Source organism: Sipha flava, unplaced genomic scaffold (genome assembly GCF_003268045.1).
Source record: "Sipha flava isolate LNK unplaced genomic scaffold, YSA_version1 41_pilon_pilon, whole genome shotgun sequence".
NCBI classification, from domain to species: Eukaryota; Metazoa; Arthropoda; class Insecta; order Hemiptera; family Aphididae; genus Sipha; species Sipha flava.
Window position 1 is genome coordinate 2,711,237 of NW_020273144.1, and position 24,735 is coordinate 2,735,971.

The 24,735-nt window shown below is 31.5% G+C and overlaps 1 protein-coding gene across 1 annotated transcript; it reads left to right on the top strand.

Annotated features, from left to right (window-relative positions):
• Positions 1–21,202: 21,202 nt before the first annotated feature.
• LOC112688922 (zinc finger protein PLAG1-like) lies at positions 21,203–24,182 on the top strand. The gene is made up of 2 exons (XM_025562349.1): positions 21,203–21,910; positions 22,435–24,182. Exons 1-2 carry the CDS (start codon positions 21,898–21,900, stop codon positions 24,108–24,110), a joined length of 1,689 nt encoding a protein of 562 aa, XP_025418134.1. The 5' UTR covers positions 21,203–21,897; the 3' UTR covers positions 24,111–24,182.
• The last annotated feature ends 553 nt before the right edge of the window (positions 24,183–24,735 follow it).

Consider the following 24,735-nt stretch of genomic DNA (forward strand, 5'->3'; position numbering starts at 1 on the left):
TTAAATATAAAAACATTTTTAAATGTTAATTTTAAGTACATTTTTGAATAACATCACATAAATATTTATAATACCATTGATTATAAATGTTATTATACTTATAATTAGGGCTGGGATTTTAATGCTCTAAAAAATAGCAAAAAATGTATTTATTATAGTTTAAAAATGTTATTATTAAAATCATGTTACCAAAAATATTTAATTATATTTATTTAACATAATATTAACAAAATAGGTACTTATTTGTTCAATATTTACATTTTAACTTTATTTAAATTTAATTTATTTCATAACTCGCAGTTATGATCGTCGTTGGACTCTTGTTAAATAGAAACATTTCTTTCGAATATCTTAATTTTGTTCTATTTTCGATAAAATACCTAGGTAACTACATGAGTCGATATGCTTGTATTTACTAGTTTATCAATTTAATACGAGTAGATTAGGTACATACTAAACGCGTAAGTTTTGAACGAACAAATGCCGAAACGCATAATCAAATACCTATCCTAATATTTAAAAATATATAGATAAATTCTGAAAAATGTTCTAAAAACTAGTTTAATTTTCTTAAAAATAGATTTATCAGTTTTTTTCAGTCATTTCAAATTGTCTTCGTTTTAACATACATAATTTATGTGAAACCGATTTATCATGTTGCTTTATACCATTATTTGTTACCATGGTTTTTCCCAATTATTAAATGCTGAATCGGAAAACGTCTGATGAACCAGACGGATCAGTTGAAAAAAATCGATTAGGAAAGCAAGGAAGAGTCGTATGGGAAATACAACTAATTGGCGAACGCTGCTATTTTTAAGCTTTTTGAATCATGCTACATTTGCCAAATACGACGAAAGTCATTCTAATCAGTATTCACGACTAAAAAATACGTCCATCATAAATAAATACACTCCTAAATGTTAAAGTACAACAATTTTGTCGAATAATCGTCGATTAAAATGTATGTGAAATTAGACCATGGTTCGGGTGATCGAAATCACAGTGTTGTTAGAATATTATTTGTGTTCAAAAATCGTTTAAATTATAATTTTGTTTAGGGAACTAACTTGATCTGGTAGCCACGGTCATACAACAGTTAAAATATCTGGGGATGGGGAGGGGCGAGAACTTATCCTGTGCCAGTTTCCAACCCTTACCCCCCTCCCCCTTGGCTCCGTTCCTACTCTGTATGTACTCATATGCATATTGTTCATAAAGTACACCTAGCAGCAATGCGTATTTCAAGCAGTATTGTAACCGGAACAATCGTAATATTTAATTAATAATTAAAAACTTAAAAATAATTTTCAGCAGTGAATTAGTGTCGAGTTTGTATGCGTGTAGGCAATTATGTTATCTCGATCGAGGAACATTAGCCCAATTAGGATTTATTATTAATTTTTTTTTTTTATTTCACGGACTATGATGTAATTTAATTGTTTTAAAATGCCGGCGATGGGGTTATCGCGGAATTTTTCCCGAGAAAGACATATAATACTTTATAATATTACAATACGTGTGTGTAACGTCTAAAGTTTTTAAACAGACGTGTATTTTACATATTAGACTGGTCTGCTGCGGTCGATACTGCCGTTGCCGATACAGAGTTAATCTGAAATACCAAAATAATTAACGCGCACACGAGCGATAACGACCATTTATGATGAAGGAATGTTTAAACGAAACGAGATGATAAACTTCCGTGCACATCATCATCATCATCATAATAAAACTGTGAATTATTCGGACGATATGTTTTCAGAGTTTATAAATGTCACGGAGTCTATGTTGTAATACAGCCGTACTATATAGTACGTGACGGTGATGAGTCGGAACAGTGACGAAATTAATCGTCCAAGCCGATAATTGATAACATCGCAAACACAATACAGCCACTCGAACGTGATACGTTAATATATTGTAAGAAAATATGTTAATGGCCGAGCAGCTGTACAGTAATAAAGGTACACTAATACGATGTAAAATTAACATAAAAAAAATGCCGGAAAAAACCGTTTTGAATTGGAAAAAGCCCTACAGTTGTATTTATTATTATTTCATTTCAAAAACAATACTGGGTCTCGCTGAGAAACCTTGTGAGTGGCTCAGGGTTATTACAATAATTTTTACAATTTCGAAAGAAAAGTAGTGTATACAATTATCGTATTCCGATTATAACATTCAACTGTCGACATGTGTCATATGTGTACATATTATTCAATAATTAATTGCAAACAATTAGAACATGTCGAACTAGAGCTTATGGAAAATGTACAACGTACGACAAACATGTATGTGTATAAATAATTTATAATATTTAAAGTAGAAACATTGCGTGGAGTAGGTATACGATAATAAGTTCAATACCAATCAAAAATGTATGAATCAACTATAGATAAAAAATGACCATTCCGGTAAAATATTGATTTATTTTACAGTAAATTTAATCAGTCCTTTGCCCTATTAATTATTTATATATTAATTTGTGTATAATGGTTAGAAAAAGATTTTGAACTCTGTTCGACGAAATATATACGTGTATGTTGTATTTATCTCGATAATCGTAAAACGAATCTGTATTATCAAATGTAAAACGTTAGCTACGACGAAACGAGAGAAAAATCTGTATGAAATAACAAATACAGAATTAAAAAGTTTTCGCTCAACTGTAGCTGAAAACGTGTTCACATGAAATACGATGGATTATGCACATCGTTAAAAGATCAGTGTATAAATCCGCTTGTATCGTTTTTCTCAGGCCTTAAGCGCGACGGATAACCAAGCGAATTCGTATGCACTTATAGTCGGATAAATACTGCGTCGAGGAAAAAAAAAAATTAAGTCGTTAAAATCTCATCTGATGCTATAAGGAAAGTTTTACGTCGTTTCCAATGGTCTGTGCGCGCAAACACGTATTTTATTTTGCATAGGTTTTTGGTGTTACATAAGCTACATAACACATTATTATAATATATGCGTTGGTATCTACGTCATTTGTGTTCTGCAATACGACCATGAGCGAATAGGTAAATTATACGTACACATTTATATAATATACCGCAGAAGCAGTACTGTACATATTGTAAAACAATATTGTGTATGTATACGTGAGTCGATCGAGGAAAACGTTAATCGTATAAATTTGAATAACGTTAAAAACAAACGGACACGATGAATAAATCGTACCTATACGCGTTGTTTACATTCATATATGTATATGTACATGCAGTAGTACATTATTAAAATTAATTTATGATAATATTACGTATAAAAGTACATTATATAGCCTACTTACGTTACGTACTTATACGCACGTCAGTGTCGCGTCGAGGATCGCGAAATGCGGCCCGAGAAACGCGCTAGGAATTGTACGTATTGTTGTACGGTTGCAAAACTGTCGGAAAAAATTAAATCGAATTCGAAAGGTTTTACATACTTATCGTCATGACTTGGATCGATCGTAATTAATGTAATATTAATAATATGTAATAATACCTGCATTGGTTGTTTAATTTAATTAATTAATGATTTCTGTTTAGAATACCTACTCCAAAAATGTTTAAGGCACCTAATTGTTTTTTTTTTTTTTTTGTTAAATTGTTGAGTATGTCAAATTGTCAAACTTTGTAAATTGCCTTGTTGAAATAAATAATTGCGTACAGGGGTACCTATAGGTGTAATAAGCAAATAATACTCAGCCCCCCCACTAATTTCACCAAATTTCCGCTTATGCTTGGGCACGTTACTCATCGTTCTTTATGGATAAACCGAAAATACGACATTTGAACGTAATATTTCTTGTATATATTTCATATACGTTCCCTTCCCCTTCTATATCTGAAAATGGTCTTCTCTATTCCGAGATCGATTTTATTAATGTTGCGGTGTTGCGAACTGTCGTAAATAACGTAATATCGCTGAAGCAATGACTTCAGGCTGCTTTTCGCGTTCAGAGATAATATTTTACTCGCCAATTCCACTTTTCATACAGTGGCGTAGCTACAATAGGGCAATGCGGGATAATGCCCTGGGGCCCTGGAGCGCAGAAGGCCTTGGAATCCTTGTATAATTCTGAGACTATACTTCCTTCAAATAATTGAAAATGTTGATAAATATAATTTTTAAATTATACGTCGTAGTTTGATGATTTGATAATTTGTTTATTATCGACTATCAGGGAAAGAATAAACATAATTTAATAAAGAACAAACATGAAAATAATAACAGTAAATGTAGAATATTGTGAAAACATTAATTATAGAATATTTAGAACAGTAATTATTAAATATTAAAATTATATAGTACGTGACAATCATTTATTTAAAATCAATTCTAGTTACGATCGAGTATTTAAGTAGAATAATAATTCACGCAATATGCAATATGTTTTTTATATTATTAAACTGGATTTCCTTTTTACTTTGTATAATTATTAATTATCCGTTAATTATTTTTGTTTATCGTTTTTTAGTAAGTATTCACATTTAAAGAACAATATAACCTGTATTTTTACCTTTATAACCAATATAACCTTTTGTATTTTCATTTTAAGCAGGGGCAGATACGCATAATCTGACCGGCCCGGGAAAAATAGAATATAGCGGCCTCCGCATGATTATATCCAAGTTCTAACGAAACAATTACCTCAACTTTAAGAGAACCATCCGACAATCACCACCTTTTTTTTCGACGTTCTTAAATAATATTTAAAATTATAATATATATTATACAATCCAATTTTACACATGTTTTGTTATCTTCTAACAATTCTACGATTTTTATCTCGTTTATTTTCTGCACCTCTCTTTCTTTTTAATTCGTTTTGAAGCATACCTGATTATACAACATTTTAGCAATATTATACTATTTACATGGTTCGCGTATAATTATTGTGGAAAAACATGATATATCAGTAATCAACTTTGCCGTGAGGTTATATTAGTGACTATATATAATAATTTAAATCTGAACATTATAGCACGAAATTATATGCATTAAAAACCAATCAAATATGCGCAAAAAGATCTTTAACATGCTCAAGTATATGTGCAAATATGTATTAAAGAAAAAAAAAATTTGCATTCGAAATTTTGAATAAAATTTAATTTTTAATTTTTGATCATTTAATTAAAATAATACATAAAAAAAATTACATATAAAATTATGTAACCCTACTGTAAATGCTTTTTTTTCTTTTTCATTTTAAAGGAATTTACTGTGTTATTTATAGATTTAAGCTAGATTTAAGTATATATTATCAGTATTATATTTATTTACTTTTATTTGTATAGATGTACATGTATAATAGTATTTGTAGTAATATTTTTCATCGGCCCATTTTCGTCAATATAAGCAGCGGCCCTATTCGCCCCTAATTTTAAGATAACATTACAGAGGAGCCCAATTACTTTTAATGCATCGGAGCCCTTTCCTGCCTAGCTGTGGCACTGTTTTCATACGCAATTTGATATTAAATTCGTGTACACAGACAGTTAAGTATGGAAGAACGTGATTAAAATGGATGTGAAATCACTAGGTAAAGGATCGGACTGAAAAGTAAGAATGAGAAATAGCAAAGGCTGAAAAGGATTGTAGACGTAACGGGATTGACCTTAAAAAGAAGAATAAATGTTCAAATTCAAATGAACAGATAATTTGCCGCCCAAGAGTTCTCCCCCGTCCCCTTTACCTAACTCGCCTCGCTCAATAATTACGCCATAGCCGGAAATATATTTAAAATTGAAATGGCTAATATAATATGTTTATCGCTTTCGGATAAGGATTTACCTCGTTCGATCGTATCGCTCGTTATGATTTCTTTTATTATTGATACGCGTACAATTTTTACGGCCGTAATGTGTATTGTGTATCGTATCGTTTCATAATTATGCTCGTGGTGGCTTCGATTTTCAAATCGTTCACTATGTTTTATTTTCGCGGTTGATTTTGCTTGTCATTGTAACGGCGAACGGTTCGCTGTAAGTGGAGGAAGTGGACGGGAGAATCGTGTAGTCTACACGGATGTAACACCATGCACCCGGATGAACCGTTATGGCGTAGGTACATCCAATGGCGGATTTAAACGTTCAAATAAAGTTGACAAATTCAAAATAGGGGACTTGTAATAAATTTATCAGTAACATTCTTAGCCCCGTTTTACCTCGCTACATTTCCGCAATAAGAAAATGGAAAATAGTACATTAGAAAGAATGTGATGCAGCGAAACTGATAATAAATCATTGTTCGTATCAGTGCCGCAACTAAGATTTTGAGGCCCAGGTGCAAACTACTTTTAGAGGCCCCTATTCATCAGTGGTGTTAAAATGTTATTATTGATGAATTGATGAGCTTAGATAAATCCTCCCTCCCCATTTATCTAAGCTCATCAATCCCTTCAAGCCCCGGTTAAAGATGGTATTTCAATTTTAGATATCCGCACAAGTCTGTTTCTTTTAAAAATTATATATTTACAATACTTAAATTTTAAAATGTTTGTACTCCCCCACTCCTCTTTATTAAAAACTTCTGAAACCAATCGAACAACTTAATTTGAAACAATGATTGGTCGTATTTTTTTGTATATTAGGAAATACATTGTTATTCAAACAAACCTAAGAACACATTAATAAAAAATAAATCAATAGAGGCATTTCATTCCTCCCAATCCTCTCTAATAACCATATAACTCAAATATTTGACAACTATTAATAAATTAACATTTTTCAATTAACAATTTTAAGTATTATATATTTTTATCTAATTGAGAATAATATTTGATTAAGTAATAAATATTTATACATAAATATTTTGGCTTTTGTAAAAATAATTTCTCTTTGTAGTATATTTTGTCGATGTACGTATTTAGTTATGATACGTGTTATTTATCAGCTAAATAACAAATAATAAAAGAAAAAAAATGAATACAAAATAACGATAAATAATAATTAATAACATAACTAAAAAACATGTTTAAACAACAAACAAATTGTTTAAGAAAATTCTTTTTTCTTGCCTTATCATTAGCAAAATCATTAATTATCTTATTTATAACAAATTCATTTGTATGGTTTCTCTCAATGTTTAAGAGGCTTATATTTGTTAGGCGAACTTGTAGTATGGAGTTTAGGAAAGTTAAGAGATAATATTTAATAATTTTTATTATATATTATATATTATAAAAATATTTTGAGGTACAAGAAAATCAAATTTATTGGTTACTTCGTATAGATTTTTGAACCTTTCTTTGAGTTGAAAAATGGCTGTATCAATAAGTAGTAAAAATACCACAACACGAAGATTTTCTTCAATTATATGAAGTCTCCTATCTCCATCTATATCACCGAAAAATCTTTTAGAATAAACACGACGACGAATAAGTTAGTTGGATTGGTATGGCCCATATATTGCATTGGTCAGTTGCAGATGAAACTATTTCTTCATACTGGTTTCTTAAATTTACTATGGAAATCGTAGCTTGATTTAAAAATGCACATGCGTCATGAAGATGAGTATCTGCTCCTTCCAATTTTTTAGATGAAAATTCTTTAAAATATTTTTTCATATTGTTAATAACAAAATAAATTCAAATAATTCAATTTTTTTTTTTTTTTTTTTGAGTCCAGTGGCCATTAATTTTTCATCGAGTTTATTACTGGTCAGTGATATATTTGTAAATGGTTTTAGTACAGCTATAAACTTAATTTTAAATGCATATGTAGTATTGTGTTTAGCTTCCCATCTAGTATTACATAATTTTTTTAAAACTATTTTAGCTGTGTCATTTCCTAGAGCTAATAATGCCCATCTAGAGGTTGACTTACTAAAAAATCAGAATATGTCTTGAACAATATAAAAAAACTGAGACATTTTAGGAGTGTTTTTAGATAAATCACACAACACTAAATTTAAATTATGTGCTGAACGGTGAACATAAGAAGCACTTGGAATTATATCATTGATTCCTTTTTGAACGCCCGAATAAATTCCACTCATGACAGCTGCCCCAACATAGCCTTGACCTCGACATTTATTCAAATCCAAATTGAATTCCCTTAAAAATACATTTTATTATATTCATATGGTTTTCTGTACTGTGTTTATCTAATCTAAAGAATCATTGGTTGTGACTGACCAAGGAACAATAATAATTACGACTTTCGACTATCTGTGGCATGAAAATATCGTTTGGACAATTTAGTCCGTTTGATTTTGCCGTTGTGTTGAATACGCTGTAGAACTCTGTGTATCTCTGTGTTAAGAAAACCAAGTCAAAATGAGTCAAAAATGCAAACCAGCTGCTACTAGTGGTGTTAAGTACTCTACTTAACTATATTAGTATTAAACCAAAAATTCCAAAAATCAATGAAACACCCAATTCTCAAGAACTATTTACTTCGTCGTCAACATCTGATATTGCTGATAGTTATGAACATTTTTCTTCTTAGGACATATCATTATTTTTCGATAAAAAATTCAATAACAACGAAAAAATTCAAGTTTTACAAAATGTATTGGTCCCCAATAATAATTTTAATTTTCCTAATCAACAAATTGGCAATCAAAATAGGAAATTTAATGTATTTTGGTTAACTAAATACAAATGACTAACATATTCAACAATTGAAGATATTGCTTTTTACGTATTATTTTCACTTGCTAAGGCTGGTTATAATTCCAACTAATAACTTCATACATTCGTTAAAAAGAGATACAATAATTGGAAAAACTGCTTAGAATAATTCGAAAAACACTGAAATGTAAACTATCACAAGGAAGCGAATTTAAAAGAAGACCATATTATGGATATTATGTCAGGAAAAATAGTATCAATTGAGAAACAAATTGACAAAGTTCATCATCAACAGGCATAAGAAAATCAAGAAAAACTTAAACCTATAATAAAAACAATTATTCTGTGTAGACGACAATGTCTACCACTTAGAGCACATCGAGATAATGGAACTTTTAACATAGAACAAGAACTTGGAAGCAACGAAGGTAATCTTGGAGCGTTGCTTAAGGCACGAATTGATTCAGGGGACACAAATTTAAAACAAAATTTAGTGACTTGTGGGAAAAATTCAACGAATATTCAAAACCAAATAATAGATGTTTATAATGAAGTTATTTTAACTAAATTTAACAATACTAAATGTTTTACCGTACTCGCAGACGAAACGTCTGATATTTCCTCTATTGAATAATTCTCATTGTGTGTAAGATATATTTTATATCTATATAAATATATATATAGATATATATTTTAAATGGTATTCGTCAATCTTCATTTATTATTTCATAACATTGTTCAGAACAATTATTAGTTTATACTTTACCAAAAAGTAAAATACTTCAAACGACAGATATAGATATATCTTTCTACTGCAGTTAACCAAGTAGAAAGTGTAGTGTCTATTCTCCGTCGACTTAAAAGTAATGCTGCAGTATTATCATTTTCTGGATAAATTTTAAAACGGACCATATTCAATTTTTAGCTTTTGCTTCGGGAGGCCCTTTAGAACCAGAGGCCTGTGTGCATTGCACACCTTGCACACCTAACTGTTGCGGTACTGGTCTGTATACTCTTACAGTGTTCATACTCGGAAATCATGTAGCATTCTATAACCAATAGTATTTCTGACTATATCTATATTCGGTCTTTTCTACTTTGCTTATAAATATAATGTTCTATTTTCGAAGTATTCGGAGTATTCCTGAGCGTTTCCTGTACATTTTGTTTCGTTACGAATAAAAATAGTAATTGTAAACTATGTTACAGTTTGTATTACCTATAGTTTTTTTTTTCTGATAAGATTTAAAAAAAAATTAACTATAATTTTTTTGGGCATCGGGAGGGGGGCCCCGTCGACATTTGCCCCGACCGAACGACCGTCAAATCCGCCACTGGGTACATCGACGGGAAAGAAACGGAACGCTTTCTGCGAAAAACCGTGATTCCCGTTCGCGGGAGCCCCGGGAGTTTTGGTACCTGCTCGAAACGCCGTTAGTGAGCCGACTCGTACACGAAAACGCGATTGCGTGGTCGCCTTTAGCGCGTCGCACTCTCCGCGCGTGCGTCCGTAACGCACGCATTTTTTATTTTTTTTTCCCCCCGCCGTGTTGTACGAGCGCCGGGCCGTGCGCGGTGGACGTCGAGCGGCGGGTCATTTGCATCGCCGCCCAAGGTTGGTCAAATATTCGCCGAGATAATTATTCGAATAAATTTCAACTCAATTACTCGGACAGAAATCGATTTCATGTCGAAACGCGCGCCACGCGTAGTCTCCCCGTTGCACACTTCGAATCGTACGCGCGTAACAATAGCGCAACCGATGCAATACACGCATACGTTTCCGTGGTCGTGCGGCGACCAGACGCCAAAACCGTTCTGCGATCGGGGGGGGGGGGGGGGGGGGGGGGGGGGGCGTTGGATGCACACACGTCATGTCGCCGGCGCAGGACTTTCGGTACGTTTCGACGACGAAGAACTACGATAGGTCGCAGACCGTAATTTATGCGGTAAACAGTTCGGCCAGTTGTCCGCCTGTTATGGTCTCGCGTTCAAAATTACGAATGTTGTACAAATCGATTCTTCCAACGCGCGTATTATCATAATATTTCTCACGAAGCGGTTCTCGAAACGTTGACGGCCCGAAAAACCCTATTAAATAGGGTCTATTGTACCATGTTATTATATCCCGTCGGTATTTTTTTTTTTTCTGTCCATACTTAAATATCCGTACGAGAGCTCTCTTAGAAGTTTGCAGTTTGTGAGAGTACTGTATAGATTAAACGAATCTCGCAGTAGGTACGAACGAGGATGATCGTTTTTGGTTTCGGAAGCACATCGTCAACGGTTCTGGGAAGCGAGACGCGTAATCTAACCGCTGTTGTTTGTTTGCTTAATATTCAATATTAAAATTGCCGCACGTCAAGATAAACCTAATTATCCGAGCAATTTGTATAAACGCTTTAACATTTATCGACGAGTCTCGAGCATGAAATAATCTAAACACTAAAACAGGTGCGTTACAACAGCACCCGCACTTTCGAAATCATGAATTGTAATCAAACAGTAATATGTACTTTATTTTGTACAATTTTGTACAACCCTTAAACCTCCCCGAAATTCAATTTCATTTTTCGGGTGCTGCGGTAACGTTACACAAGCACCCGGATCAATTATTTTTCACAAATTTCTAACTTTAAACCGTACAGTATTATATACTTTCTTTTGTACAATTCTCAAACCAGAGGCGGCTCGTGGGGTTCATAGAAGTTCGAGTACAAAATTCAAATATTTCCCCTTTATCTATTATCATAGTTTACCACCTTTAACATTTGTTGGTAATTAATTTAGCTTAATTCTTTGTCGTGTACTAAATTATTTTCCGTTTTTTATAGGTTAATTCTAGATTCTAGAACATCTAGGTTAATACTTTTTATTAAACTTTTAGATTCTTAACAGAGTGATGAACGTGTTTATTTTACAATGATGGGTCCTTTTTTTTAATTTAATTTTTATTATTGTGTCTCATCACATTTTGGAGTAGTAATAGTAATTTAATTTTTTACTTCAGCCCCTCTTTAAAAAGGAAATTTAATCTAGTTTATATTTTGGATGATCAAAAGTAAAAAATGTATAGTAGTTCTTAAGAGCCTCTGTAATAACCCTGAAAAATTAACGAAAAAACGGGAATTTTTACGTATAACCACTTTTCGACTAAATCGATTTTTTGATTTTGCTGTAACTCAAAAGCGAATCATTGTAAAGACTTGAAATTTTAACCAAATGTTTATATTAGTGTTATATATTTATGATTAAATTTTCAAAATATTTATAGACCATTGAAATTTTCAATTTTTCTAATTTATTTTTTTTCTTGAAATACCGATAAAAAATTTTTGGCTTCTAAAAAAATCTTTAAAAATTAATATAAGATGTCTAATATATACTGCCCCACTAAAACTCAACGGATCATTGGGCATTATATTTTATAACCACTTATTTCTATTTTTAATATTTGCCGTTTATAATATGTTATTGGGAATTTTATTGACAATTATTTCTGAAAACTGTTTCTTTTCATTTTAAAATTAATACCATACAGTATAACAAATAACAATCTGGCTAATAATATAATAATTGTTTATAATTTATAAGTTATCGATTGTTTTCTATATATTTAGTTTTGGTAATCCAGTTGCAGTTGTGTGTAGACTATCGAGTTGTTAGTGCCTTAAATATTTACATAAATAAATATCAAATACAATAAATATTATGTCCTAAAAAAATATCGACAAAGTGTGTGATTATTATGATATTACCATGTTGGTGGACAGTACTGCTATAGCATTAATATTTAATTGCATTTCTGAAGGTTCTTAAGAAAAAAAATTAAAATTCAGAATGTCCATCAATGTGTTGATGTCCATCAATGTCCATCAATCAACAATAATATTGTTGATCAAATTTGAATAAAATAAATTTTAAATCTAAAAAAAACATATTATATTTTTTGGGAATTACAAATTATACTTAATAAAAGGCAAAATTATCATAGATACAACTCTATTAAATTTTATATTTTTATTTTTTATAAGTTATGTATTAACTATTTTTAGACTATTTTCTAAAAGAAGAAATCTTTTGTTTGTGAACATAAAATCAATTTAATTAATTTAATTGTAGTAGGTAGTAGGTACCTATTATAGGTAATTGATAAATTTAAAATGTAGATCCTACACATTTAAAGTGATTGAATAGGTACTTGAATGTATTAAAGCTGTAGGTATGTTGAATCATACATTGCATTGTTTATATTATTTAGATACCTATACTAATACAATAATACTATAGCCATCCAAAGTAATTTGATCTTTCAAATTTAAAATTTTATCATCAATATTTTCATTTAAATTACTTGGTTTTCTTTCTCTATTATCGTTTGCAATCATTTATTAGAATAATATACAAAAGTTTTAATTATATTTTAATATAAAACAAAATAAATTCAAGTTCTAACCTAATACATGACATAAATGTAACTTATTTAAATGATCACAATTTTGAAAAAAAGAAATACATTAAGACATTAGGCATTATTCAAGTTCATATTAAAACCAAATACATATTATTATGGACAAAATTATAGTAAATTACTAAAATAAAATGAATCTATGAGTCAAAATATTCGATACATTTTGTTGTAGTAAAGCGCGATTCATGAATAGACGAATTAGTCGATAATGTTGAAAGTAGCAATGTAGCATAATGCCCACGTACGACGTACCAACTACTTAGTATCATTGTTCATTGATTATAAATAGTATTTATTATTGTAAAACCTAAAATCAGATTGTATTAGACTATTTTTAGAAATGCAATATTATATTTTTATTCTTAAGGGTAGAACACGATTCCGTACGGTCCTTATCAGCGTACGGAATCGTACACATTTTAAAGCATACGATTCCGTACGTTTTTTACCTAAGATTTTAGTGTAACGTTGTCAGATTTCTAAATAAGTTAAAAAATTATGTAATTATAAATGTAATCTATTAATTTGTAAAACACATATACGTATTATACGTCGTAGATATTATACAGTATCGGTCGACATCGACATCGTCTCAAAGTAAATCGCAATAACACTATTAAATTTGATATGGTAAATTCATATACAGATAAATTCTGAACAGCGACTCCGAACAGCATATACAAATGACGACGAGTTTGGAAAATAGTTAAAACTATTTTTCGGGTTGCCATTTCTATCACCACATGAAATCGAAAATGCATTCATTGAATTTGTATCTATATGTCCTAACCTAGATATAGGATGTTTATTTTCTGATTATATATTGATAACACGTAGAAGATCACTGTTTATTTCTACCGAAAATTTGGGCTCAAGAGCCATTGGAAAATCCTCGGTATGTATAATAATATATAACTATATATGACTTTCTTGGAACATTTTTTCTTATTATTAAATAATTATAATTATTAAGAAACATACTTGCTTAAAGTGTATATAAACATACATAAAGTATTTTAAACTAGAATAAAAGATAAAAAATATACAGATAAATCGTATCGTCAATTTGTTCATAACCACCACGATTAATTTTTGTGCGCATGGCCTAAAAATAAATTCTAACATGATCGACTCTGTAATCGTCTGCGATATACCGGTTGACCAGTTTTATCATATAACTACATTAATCTTATATAAACGTTTTGTTTTCATTTATTTATTTATTTTACTATATATTTTAAAGTACAACAAATGGATCTGAGAGTTTCCATAGAACGTATAATGCCCAGTTTCATAGTCCACATCCTTCAGTTCATTTGGTTATAGCAGTTCTAAAGAAAACACAAGAAGAGACTTGCACGAAAATAAGATCTGTGTCTAAAGGACGTTTGAATCAAATGGCCTTAGCCGACAAACAGCGATTACATCACACAATAATCGAACATAAAAAATTTTTAAATCATAGAAATATAATAAAATATTTATCAAGTATTTGTATTAATTACCAAGGTATCAAATTATAATTATTAAACCATTTACAAATTATATATTTTAAATGTTTATATATTTTTATTTTTAAATGACAAAAATTAATTGATAATAATAAATAATAAATGGCAACGTTGCATGGAAAATCGTACGGAATCGAGTTGTTTTTGGGATCATTTTATAATCCATTGTTTGTTAGAAATCGTACGTGTTCCCAAAAAGGTAAAACGTACGGAATCGTGCTTTACCGATGCTTAACATTAAGATAACAATAAACTTTTACGGTATACCTACGGCATAACAAATATAAAACGATGTTTATTGACATGTATACTGCCCTGCTAAGCCAAAAGGCAGTAAGTAACAATGGAGTAGTTTTGAGAAAAATGAGTAAAAAAGTAACATTAAGTATAGCTAGTTGTATAATAATTATATTGACGATAAAAATAACTCATTATAAATTATATAAATATAACTGATATTGGTTAATAGTTTGTTCGTCGATGTCTGTAGGTGGGAATTATCGGTATTTGTAATTTTAGTTAGCTTATTATTCTTCGTAAACATACTTAAATTATTTTATGTTAATATATATATTTTTTAAGTATTTTATGGACACATCGAGCAGCTTGAAACGCGTGAGTACGTTTTCTATTTCACTACACCGTTCTTTATTATTAATCACTAAAAGTATTATAAATGACGATTCTATCATTTAAATTAAAAAAAAATTTATATTCAAAAATATATTTAACATGCGGTCTTTGAACCTTGTTTATTTTTTACACGTGTAAAAAAGTTACCTACAGGTTAATCCTAGTATCTAATACCTAATCGGCGTTGACATTCTTATGTCAACTGTATTCAGTAAAAACAAGACATATACATGTAACGATGTATCTGCATATAATGTAGATACTTTTCGATTTTTTTTTTGTTATTCTTATCAGAAAATAAATCATTCATTAACAAATGTAAAAATGTAATATGATATTAATATATAAATATATAAATGATTAATTTAACTATTGTTAAAATAATGCACCTACTTAATATAATTGACATAATTTTAAAACTTGATACCTGAGAACTTACCTAATATATTCTGTTGATTCTTTTTAAATTATATAGATTAATCAACAACTATTCCTACCTAAAAGGAAGTGCTGTATCTTCGATACAAGTATCTTAGATACAATATTAATAAAAGATACGCGATAACACCCGTGAGATGAAATTGAATTTCAGGGGGGAGGGGGTTGTACAAAATTTATTTTTGGTTGTACAAAATTGTACAAAATAAAGTACATAATACTGCTTGATTACAATTCATGATTTCGAAAATTCAGGTGCTGGGGTAACGCATCTAATTAAAACGTGTACACAATAGATCTATTTAAATCTTTGGTTTACGAGTTCCGATTAGGTATAATCGTACGTCAAGATTTATAACATTGTTGTGTAAGTACTATTTGAGTAGAATCGATTAAAAAAACTGTTCAACACGGTTAGTGCGATCGAAGATGCTATATTTGGTACTTTGCATACGTTTCAACAACGTTATATACTAGAACCGGTAAAATATACCTATTGTTAAGTGTTTAAACGTCAGTCACCAACAGAAATCAAAAATAATAAATTATGACGAGATATTTATACAAATATAAAATCCAAATACCATTCATCAGTTCGTTATTATTTCTTAATAAATACTAAACTCACGAACTTGAAATTTGGGATAAATGTGCTATAAGAAAGGATTTTAAAGATTGTTGCGTTTAAGTGGATAAATTAACAATAACAATTCACCGCTAAAGGTGTGTCCGACGTACACACGACGAGTACGAAATTGCGACAAATGCGTACGATTTCGTATCGCATTTGTTGTTTCGTTTTGCGATGATTGTACATGTGTCTAAAGTAAACACGAAGAGTACAAAATTACGACCAATGCGTTCAATTTCGTATCACATTTGTTGTTCCGTTTGCGATGGTCGTACAAGCGGTAGGTATATGAATACGAATACGAACTTGCAATTAGTCTCACAATAGCGACAGTGGTGTGTCTGGACGGACTTATATATTGTGTGACACGGCGGCTCGCGGGTTTCCAGCTACGATCTTTTTTGTCTATCATTTATGTGTTTGATACTTGCGTGTAGAAATGAATTTTTCGAGAAGTCTGTCAATAACAATTATCCCGTACATCACGCCTACACCAACACTATGTATACCGAGTACTCGTATTAGCAACTATCTTTACAGGCTGTGGTTCGAGAGAAACAGTATTTCTACCAAGAATACCTTTGATTCCATCCGACTACCGCTTTCAATTCAAACGACTACAGTTTCCCGTCAAGGTCTGGTTCGCCATGGCCACTAAAAAAGCGGAGGACAGTTTTTGAAAGCGGCAGAAATGCATTTAAGGAATAACTGAAGAACCAAAAGTATTGTGTACAAGGATGTGTTATAAAAAATAAGCATGAAAGACTGAATGAGCACGAAAACTATTTTCCACTCGACGACGTTACCCATAATATTCTAAAATAATATTGTTAATGTTAAAAAACAAAAATAGGCGAAGTTATTCAGCTATTAATCTGTATAAATAAAATTCTGATATCATTCACTCATTGACTAATTGTTATATCTCAAAAACGACAAAACGTATGAGATTGATATTTGATATAGTGGTTCTTCTTGTACCTTAGATTCATTGAAAGAATTGATTTTATTGATTTTAAAAAATGTTGTGTGTTCAGCCGACTGATTTTATGTTTGAATCGGGTTCCACCGTCAAATCGTATTGTTCGACACGGCAAATTTAAATCTAAAAGTATTACCCTGAGGGCATTCCAAACATGACTAGGCTCTAAATAATATAAATTAGTAGTCCGTTAAATCTATGCCTCGGCCAAGACTGTTCCGTGTAAAGTCGGATAATTCAACAGTAGTCTAGAAGCTGTTAGAAGTCTGTATGTAAATATAACTATGAAGGTGTATTTATCAATGTATTGGGAATATTTAAATATTTAAATATCCTATTAATATAATGGCAACTACAGGCAATTATCATATACATTTTACTTCTAATATGTTATTAAAAATTAATCATTAAATTAATATAATGACTTTATCTATTAAGTATTCTGTTGTATGTTCTGTACTGAGTCCATATAAGAGCGTTAATTATCAATAAATATCCGAAAAAAAATAAATATTGAATGATTAATTAGACTCAGAGAGAAACATAATTGATTCACTGATAATAATGACTAATGAAAATGTGGACGTATCAATTGTAGCCGGTTATAATAATATAATTTTTCATCGAAGTCTCGCTGAAGAGTTACACGCACTGCAATTATTGTTCCATTGTTCCAATGCGATCCTAACGTCAATAATATAAAAATAATTTTTTAGAGGAGGGGAATGCCATCATAAATTATTTTATGAATCAGTATAAAATGGTCAAAATTAAATTTTTATCTATTTTTTTATCTTCTTATTGAAAGATCTAATTTCATTAATTATAAACAATATGATAAATTTTAGCTTCTTTTTTTTATTTGCGAATTCGTCAATTACTCTACTGGTAATAATATTTAAATCTGGATGAATCGATAACATGGCAAGGCCATTAAGTCTTTTCTGAAACAAAATGAAGGGTTACGGGGAAAAATGATCAGTCAAAAAAAAATAAAAAAATCAGATAATATATTAGGTATATTATTAGTTAGGAAAACTAACGAATCGACATGTGAATCGAGTTATGGAAAAAAGATCACAGTCAATGATATATTTTTTAAATTAGTTTTTTCTTGATCTCTTGGTTTTTTATTAGTTCTGAAACTATAAAATTGTAATACTAAACATTTTAGGAACATTAACTATTATCGTTATTCCCCGTAACCCTTCAAAGACGATCTTCAGTCAACTACAATTAGTAGATAACAATTTTCGGTGAACTACAGGCTACAGTAATAGGCATTAGTCTGTGTATAATGTGTTTCGACTTGCACAGTCAAAAACACCAATATTATTTTACCCTGGTTTAGGTAATTAATTTTTATAAAATATAAATTTAAAAAATTAATAAAATTTATAAATTTTAAAATTTTTCCTTCATTTGAATTTACAAAATTAACAAATTTCAAATTGATCGAAATTTAAAAATTTTAGGACTGTAAATTGAATTGGAGGAAACCCCCAACATTCCCCCATAAATACGCCACTGCCTACATTACACTCATGGCTATTACTTGTGATCTGATCTGAGCAATGGAGATCGAATTTCTGGATCACATTCTGATACGATGTATAATAATCACGGATAAACACGTCTATATAAAATATACTTTTATATTCAAATATTACGATGATGAAGAATTGACGACGTCAGGTCTCACCAAGTTATCAACCACCTGAGTGGCATGGCGAAAGTGTTCCGAATACTAAAACAAAATATTAATAAATGTCTGCACTAGTCCGACGTTTAAATACATTGTGCATACGTGATTTCAAACGCAAAAGAAATAATGCGTAGGAATTTGACGATTTTAGCCGCACATTGCTGCTAAGTACCAACCGTCTACGTTTTCAATTAAATTAAATTATTATCGAAACACGATAACAGTATAAGACATCGATGAAAAAATCTAATAAAACGAATCGAATTAAAATTTGTAGTTCAAAAAGTAATAAATCATAATTTGATGTTTTTTCTTTTGTTTATCACATAAGTATGCCAGAACTCGTCAAGCGCATGTATATTTATGTAATAAGTTATTTATTACTTTATCAGCGAACGGCTATTTGGTTAATTTATCAATGACACAGTATATTATAATATAATAGTAATAGTCTTAATCATTCAAGCACACGAGTTATATCACTAATAATCATAAATGCGATCCAGTGGCGTATCCGTTTGGTTTGTAGATGTGCGGTGGGTATGGGCTACAATTATGCGGTTAAATGAAAACCAGAACATAGAATTAAACGAAATATTTTTTCAAAGTTTTGCCAACCGATTCAACTGCTATGCTTTCTTGCTTTCTGTACTCCATACTCGTAAATAGTCGTACAGTGTAGCAGCGGTGTGTAACCTTTTTTGATCCACGACCCTCGAATTAATTTATTTCGATGATATTATGTATGTGTATAATTCATACTTACTCAATGTGTACAATAATTTTATTCATATAAATTATTAAGTCGTTAATTATAAGCAATTTGGATATTTCATTAATTTAATTAATCAAAAACATAAAAAGAAAAACATATATATATAAAATTAGTTTTATAAAATCCAAAATATAAATATAAAGCTATGGGAATCAACGTACATAATATATTTTTTTTTCTTCTGGTGTTAAACCAAATCGGCGACCTCCTGATAAAATTTAGCGACCCCCCCCCACTGGGGTCGTGACCACAGATTGCGCAACACTGCAGTATAGTTCCAATGGCGGTCATGACTATCTCTGATCGCCTCGACAGAGCACGTCGAATTGTTCATATCGAACATTTTGCCCTAAGTTACGTAGTTAAAATCCTTATCGAGTCTCGCCACATGCCGCACGATGGCTGTAAACGGTTTTTGGGGGCAACCCTTACAGGTTATGACACTCGACAGACCAATAATATTTAAATTTCACCCCGACTCGAGACTCAATCGCAGGGGCCCCCGGGCCTGATGTTTGTGACGTTTATGGAAAGAAATTTCAGACGGAAACGGCTGCGCGCGGAAGGACAAATGAAAAGCGTTCGGGGTCAACGTCATCGCGTGTTATATATTATAACGTTTATTTCGAAATCGTTTTAGCCCGTCAGAAGCTACGATAAAGTCGAAAAATAATAGTTACTATCATCTTATAATATTCAACAATCAGCTCCGAACCACATACGCACACATATACGTCGAGCTCGATTTCAATCGAATGACGTGTACTACAATGGTATCAATAGGAATGATGTAGAGAAAAAAAAAAAAGAAAAGAAAATTAGAAAATTTATGAGGTGTACCGTACGGTAATTACTAATTATCAGTAGGTGTGCGCACGAAACAATAATGTATTGTAATGTGAACGATATTATAATGGTTACATCCGTTACGATCGCCGCCGCGAACAGCTGCTGCACCAGCGCCGGGGACGTGGTGTCGGTGAAGAAGTGGCGGATCTCGTGATCGTCGCCGTCACCCGTCCGCCGACGAACGGCCGCGGTGACGGTTTAAAAAACCTTACGCACGTAAATGGTGAACCGAGGGGGCCGGACAACGGCGGAGACGATCGCATTTCACGCACATCGTACGACTAGAATTTTAAGAAATCGCAAACAGACTGTATTGAACATGATTTCGAGATCGCCTCGACCGACGGAAACAACCGGTACGGTGAACGGGGAACGAAAAAACTGAATCGTAACGATACGGATCGTCGATGGGAAAGTATTATTATTTTAAAGGAATAATTGTTTTCCTCTTGCAGCGAACCAAGCGCAACGCGGTGTCAATTGTAATTACGTATGCCGTACGCGGTAACAAGTGGCGAGTAGTAGTACGCGCGGTAGCTCTGAATCTTATCTGCCGACGCGCTATAGCGGCGGGGAAGAGTGGAGGGAAAAAAAAACCACGGAACAAAACAAAAACATTGCGCCGCCGCCGCCGCTGCTGCTGCTGCTGCTGCTGTCACCCAAGGGCGCATTTGATAACAATGCTAAATCGTTTGTGTTCCTCTCGCACGGTTCCGTCGTCGGCGAACAAAACGTTACCGAAAACCGCGAGCGCTCAATTCTCTCCGATCGGACCCGCTGCAGACGAGTGGTCCGCGCGACACGGTACGACGACGACGACCGTTGGTAAACGTATAAACGGCCGAGGAACCGCATTGTTTAAATAACGTGAAAAGCGGTACGCGTATGTTGCTCGTCCGACACGGTCGTCGCTTTAAGCTCGGTGTTGCAACACACTACCGTCGGATGTGAACTCCACACGGCTGTTTGGTCTGTTCCATATTTCAAAATTCAATTAGGATCGATAATCAATGTTTTTCGTAGCTGTTGGTATTGTTACTGTTGCTAGCATTACTTCTATTATTACTACTGTTAATACTACCACTGATCGTACTACTAATACTAATACTAATACTACTACTACTACTACTACTACTACTACTACTATTAATAATAATAATAATAATAATAAAACTATTGCTGCTAAAATTATCCAAAGAGTTGATTGATTCTGTCGTTGCTGGTGAGACAAGTGGATTCGTGCAAAATCCTTCGCATACATCTGCACATCGATCAACCCACAAGCCGACAGAAAAACGTGTTGCAAAAATACAAGGAATATGCCTTCGGTATGGGATCCAAAGGTATGTATTAATATTATGATAACATAATCAACTGTTACTTATGAATCAACTTTTTTTTTTTACACCAAGTAATTTAAAAATCATATCAGTCTCAATTCCATTATTTTTATACTGTAGATTAAGTAAGTTATCGGTGTTAATTTTAATGAATGGTGTGTAAATTAATTGATAAACTAATACTCCTTAATTATTACATAACCATTTTAAATAAATAATACTTACTGAAAATGAAAGAAAAAACTGAAGAACATTATATTATAAAATTAATTTTACCAAATTTAAATCAAAAAATAATTATAATTGAAAATAAAAATAAAAAAACAGTATTACATTATTCAATTAAATCATTATATTGAAGATTAAATAAAAATAAAAAAATACAGCTTACAATATAACGTACTTATAAAGTGTTAATAAAGTATCAATATTTTTTATTTGTGCACAATTAACTCTTTAAATTTATATTTAAATTTTATAATAGTTTTTTTTTTTATTATGATTTATATAATACATTTTTTTTTTAGACCTCTGTCAATGGCCTAAAGTTGAACCTGATGTCGAAGTATCACCAGGTCGCCAGTTGCGATCACATGTTCCTCTGTTATGTCCTAATTGTAATCAACCAATTCAAGGTAAGACTGAACAGCAAAATGTTTGCGTATGTTTGTCTTCAACCCCAACTACATCCAGTGACCCTACCTCATTTGCAAATCAATCAAAAAAAAGAAATAGAAAAACCTTGCAACCACCAGAAACTTGTAAACGCCAATTGTTTGATGTATCTCATGAACAATCTGAAAGCACGGTGATTACAACTGATATCCAGAAACCAACAGTGGTGGAAAGTGGTGAAACTTCATCTGACATTTCATCAGAAAAGTTACCAGAACAATTGCCTGCTATCAATCCAATGCTAAGAGGTCGACATGTATGTCAAGTCTGTTTTAAGTCATTTACTAGTCCATGTAAGCTGACTCAACATTCTTATTCACACACTGGTGAAAAACCATTTGTTTGTAAGCATTGTTCAAAAGCTTTTTCGTCAAAATTTAAACTTGTTCGTCATGTATTAATACATTCTGATCAACGTCAATACCATTGTACAGTTTGTGATCGAACATTTCACAGAAAAGACCATTTAAAAAATCATGCTAAAGTACACAATCCCATAAAAAGAACTTTACAATGTGATCGCCCAGGTTGTTTAAAAGAATATAGTTCAGTGCTGAGTTACCGTAAACATATAGCTGTTCATTCTGTAGAAGAAGGATTCCTTGACTGTAAAATTTGTAACAAAGTTTTTGAATCCAAAGATGAACTTATGTATCATTTAAAAATACATTCTGGGTCAAGGGTAATAAAAACACCTGCTGATAAAAAATATCGATGCAATTTTTGTGAACGTAGTTTTTATACAGGGAAGGATGTACGTCGACATTTGGTTGTGCATACTGGTCTGCGAGATTTTCTGTGTCAATTTTGTCCACAACGATTTGGTCGTAAAGATCATCTCACTCGTCATATAAAGAAAAGTCATAATATTAATTCGAGTAAGAAACCGAAACCAAAAAAACCAAATGAATTATATAAAAGTAAATCAGTCGAAGCAGTTTATCTTGAAACATATGGACAACCATATAAAGTAGAAAAAAAATTAGCTCCAGAAACAGTTACAAGTGGAAGTTTGGTTAAACAAGAAAATATCTCTATTTCAGAATTAGAAATGTACCATTCTTCTAATATAACTAGTTTTAATTATAGTGGAGATAACGAGACAGTTATTCAAACTGTTGGATCATCCAGTGAAGCTAGTTTGCCCAGTATAAGCTACGATTCTCAGTCATCATACTCAGTTGATGAACTCAAAGTGTTTGATAGAACTTTGACCGATCAGTTAGCTAACAATTACCAAGATTCAACTAACCCTGAAATGCCTGGGTTATCCCAATTAATGAGCTTAACACCGTCTTCTACTATGACTAATATAGAATCTGATTCTTCTGTACTCACAAGTCATGAGTCAACGATTTTGATGCCAGAGTCTTCTCAACATTTAATCATGCAAGAGCAACCACAAATTCAGGTTGGCGAATATCTTACATCTTCATCAGAAATACTATCAGCTCTGTTAAGACAAACTTCTGAAACAGGTACTACACCATTACCAGGATTTAATCAAGTTTTTCATCAACAACAATAGTTTCATTTAAAAAAAATTTTATTTACACATATACACAGTGCTCGACTTGAGGGGGGACGCAGTACCTTAATTTTCAGAAATTTTAGTGTCCCCCTACTATTCTTATGTTATAATTATAACGCTTATTAAGTCTTGGGGATGCTATTTTTCTTTAAAGTAACCCTTTTTTAATATTGCCAAGTTAAGCACTGCATATACACACACATACACTCGACTATTTATACCTGTATGTATGTATGTATGTATGTTTTTGTGTGTGTGTTGTATATGTGTTTGTAGTAATTTTATGCATTATACATATTTATCTAGTCAATCATCCATAGTAGTTTATATACATTTATTTTTTCTGATTATATATTATTTATTACTTTTAGAAAAAAAACTCAATATGAAATAAATTATTATTCTTTTTATTTACAATACTACAAATGCCTTTACATTATAGTAACTAATTTTCATATATATTCCCTCAAGTTAGATATTTATGTATATCATTTTCAAGTTTTATTTGTTACTTATTAATACGCTTTCTATAACCATTACGTAGTGCAAAGTCAAAATAATATATAAAATTATATATTTTATATAATCTAGTCTTCAAAATATGCATACTATATAGTGTTAT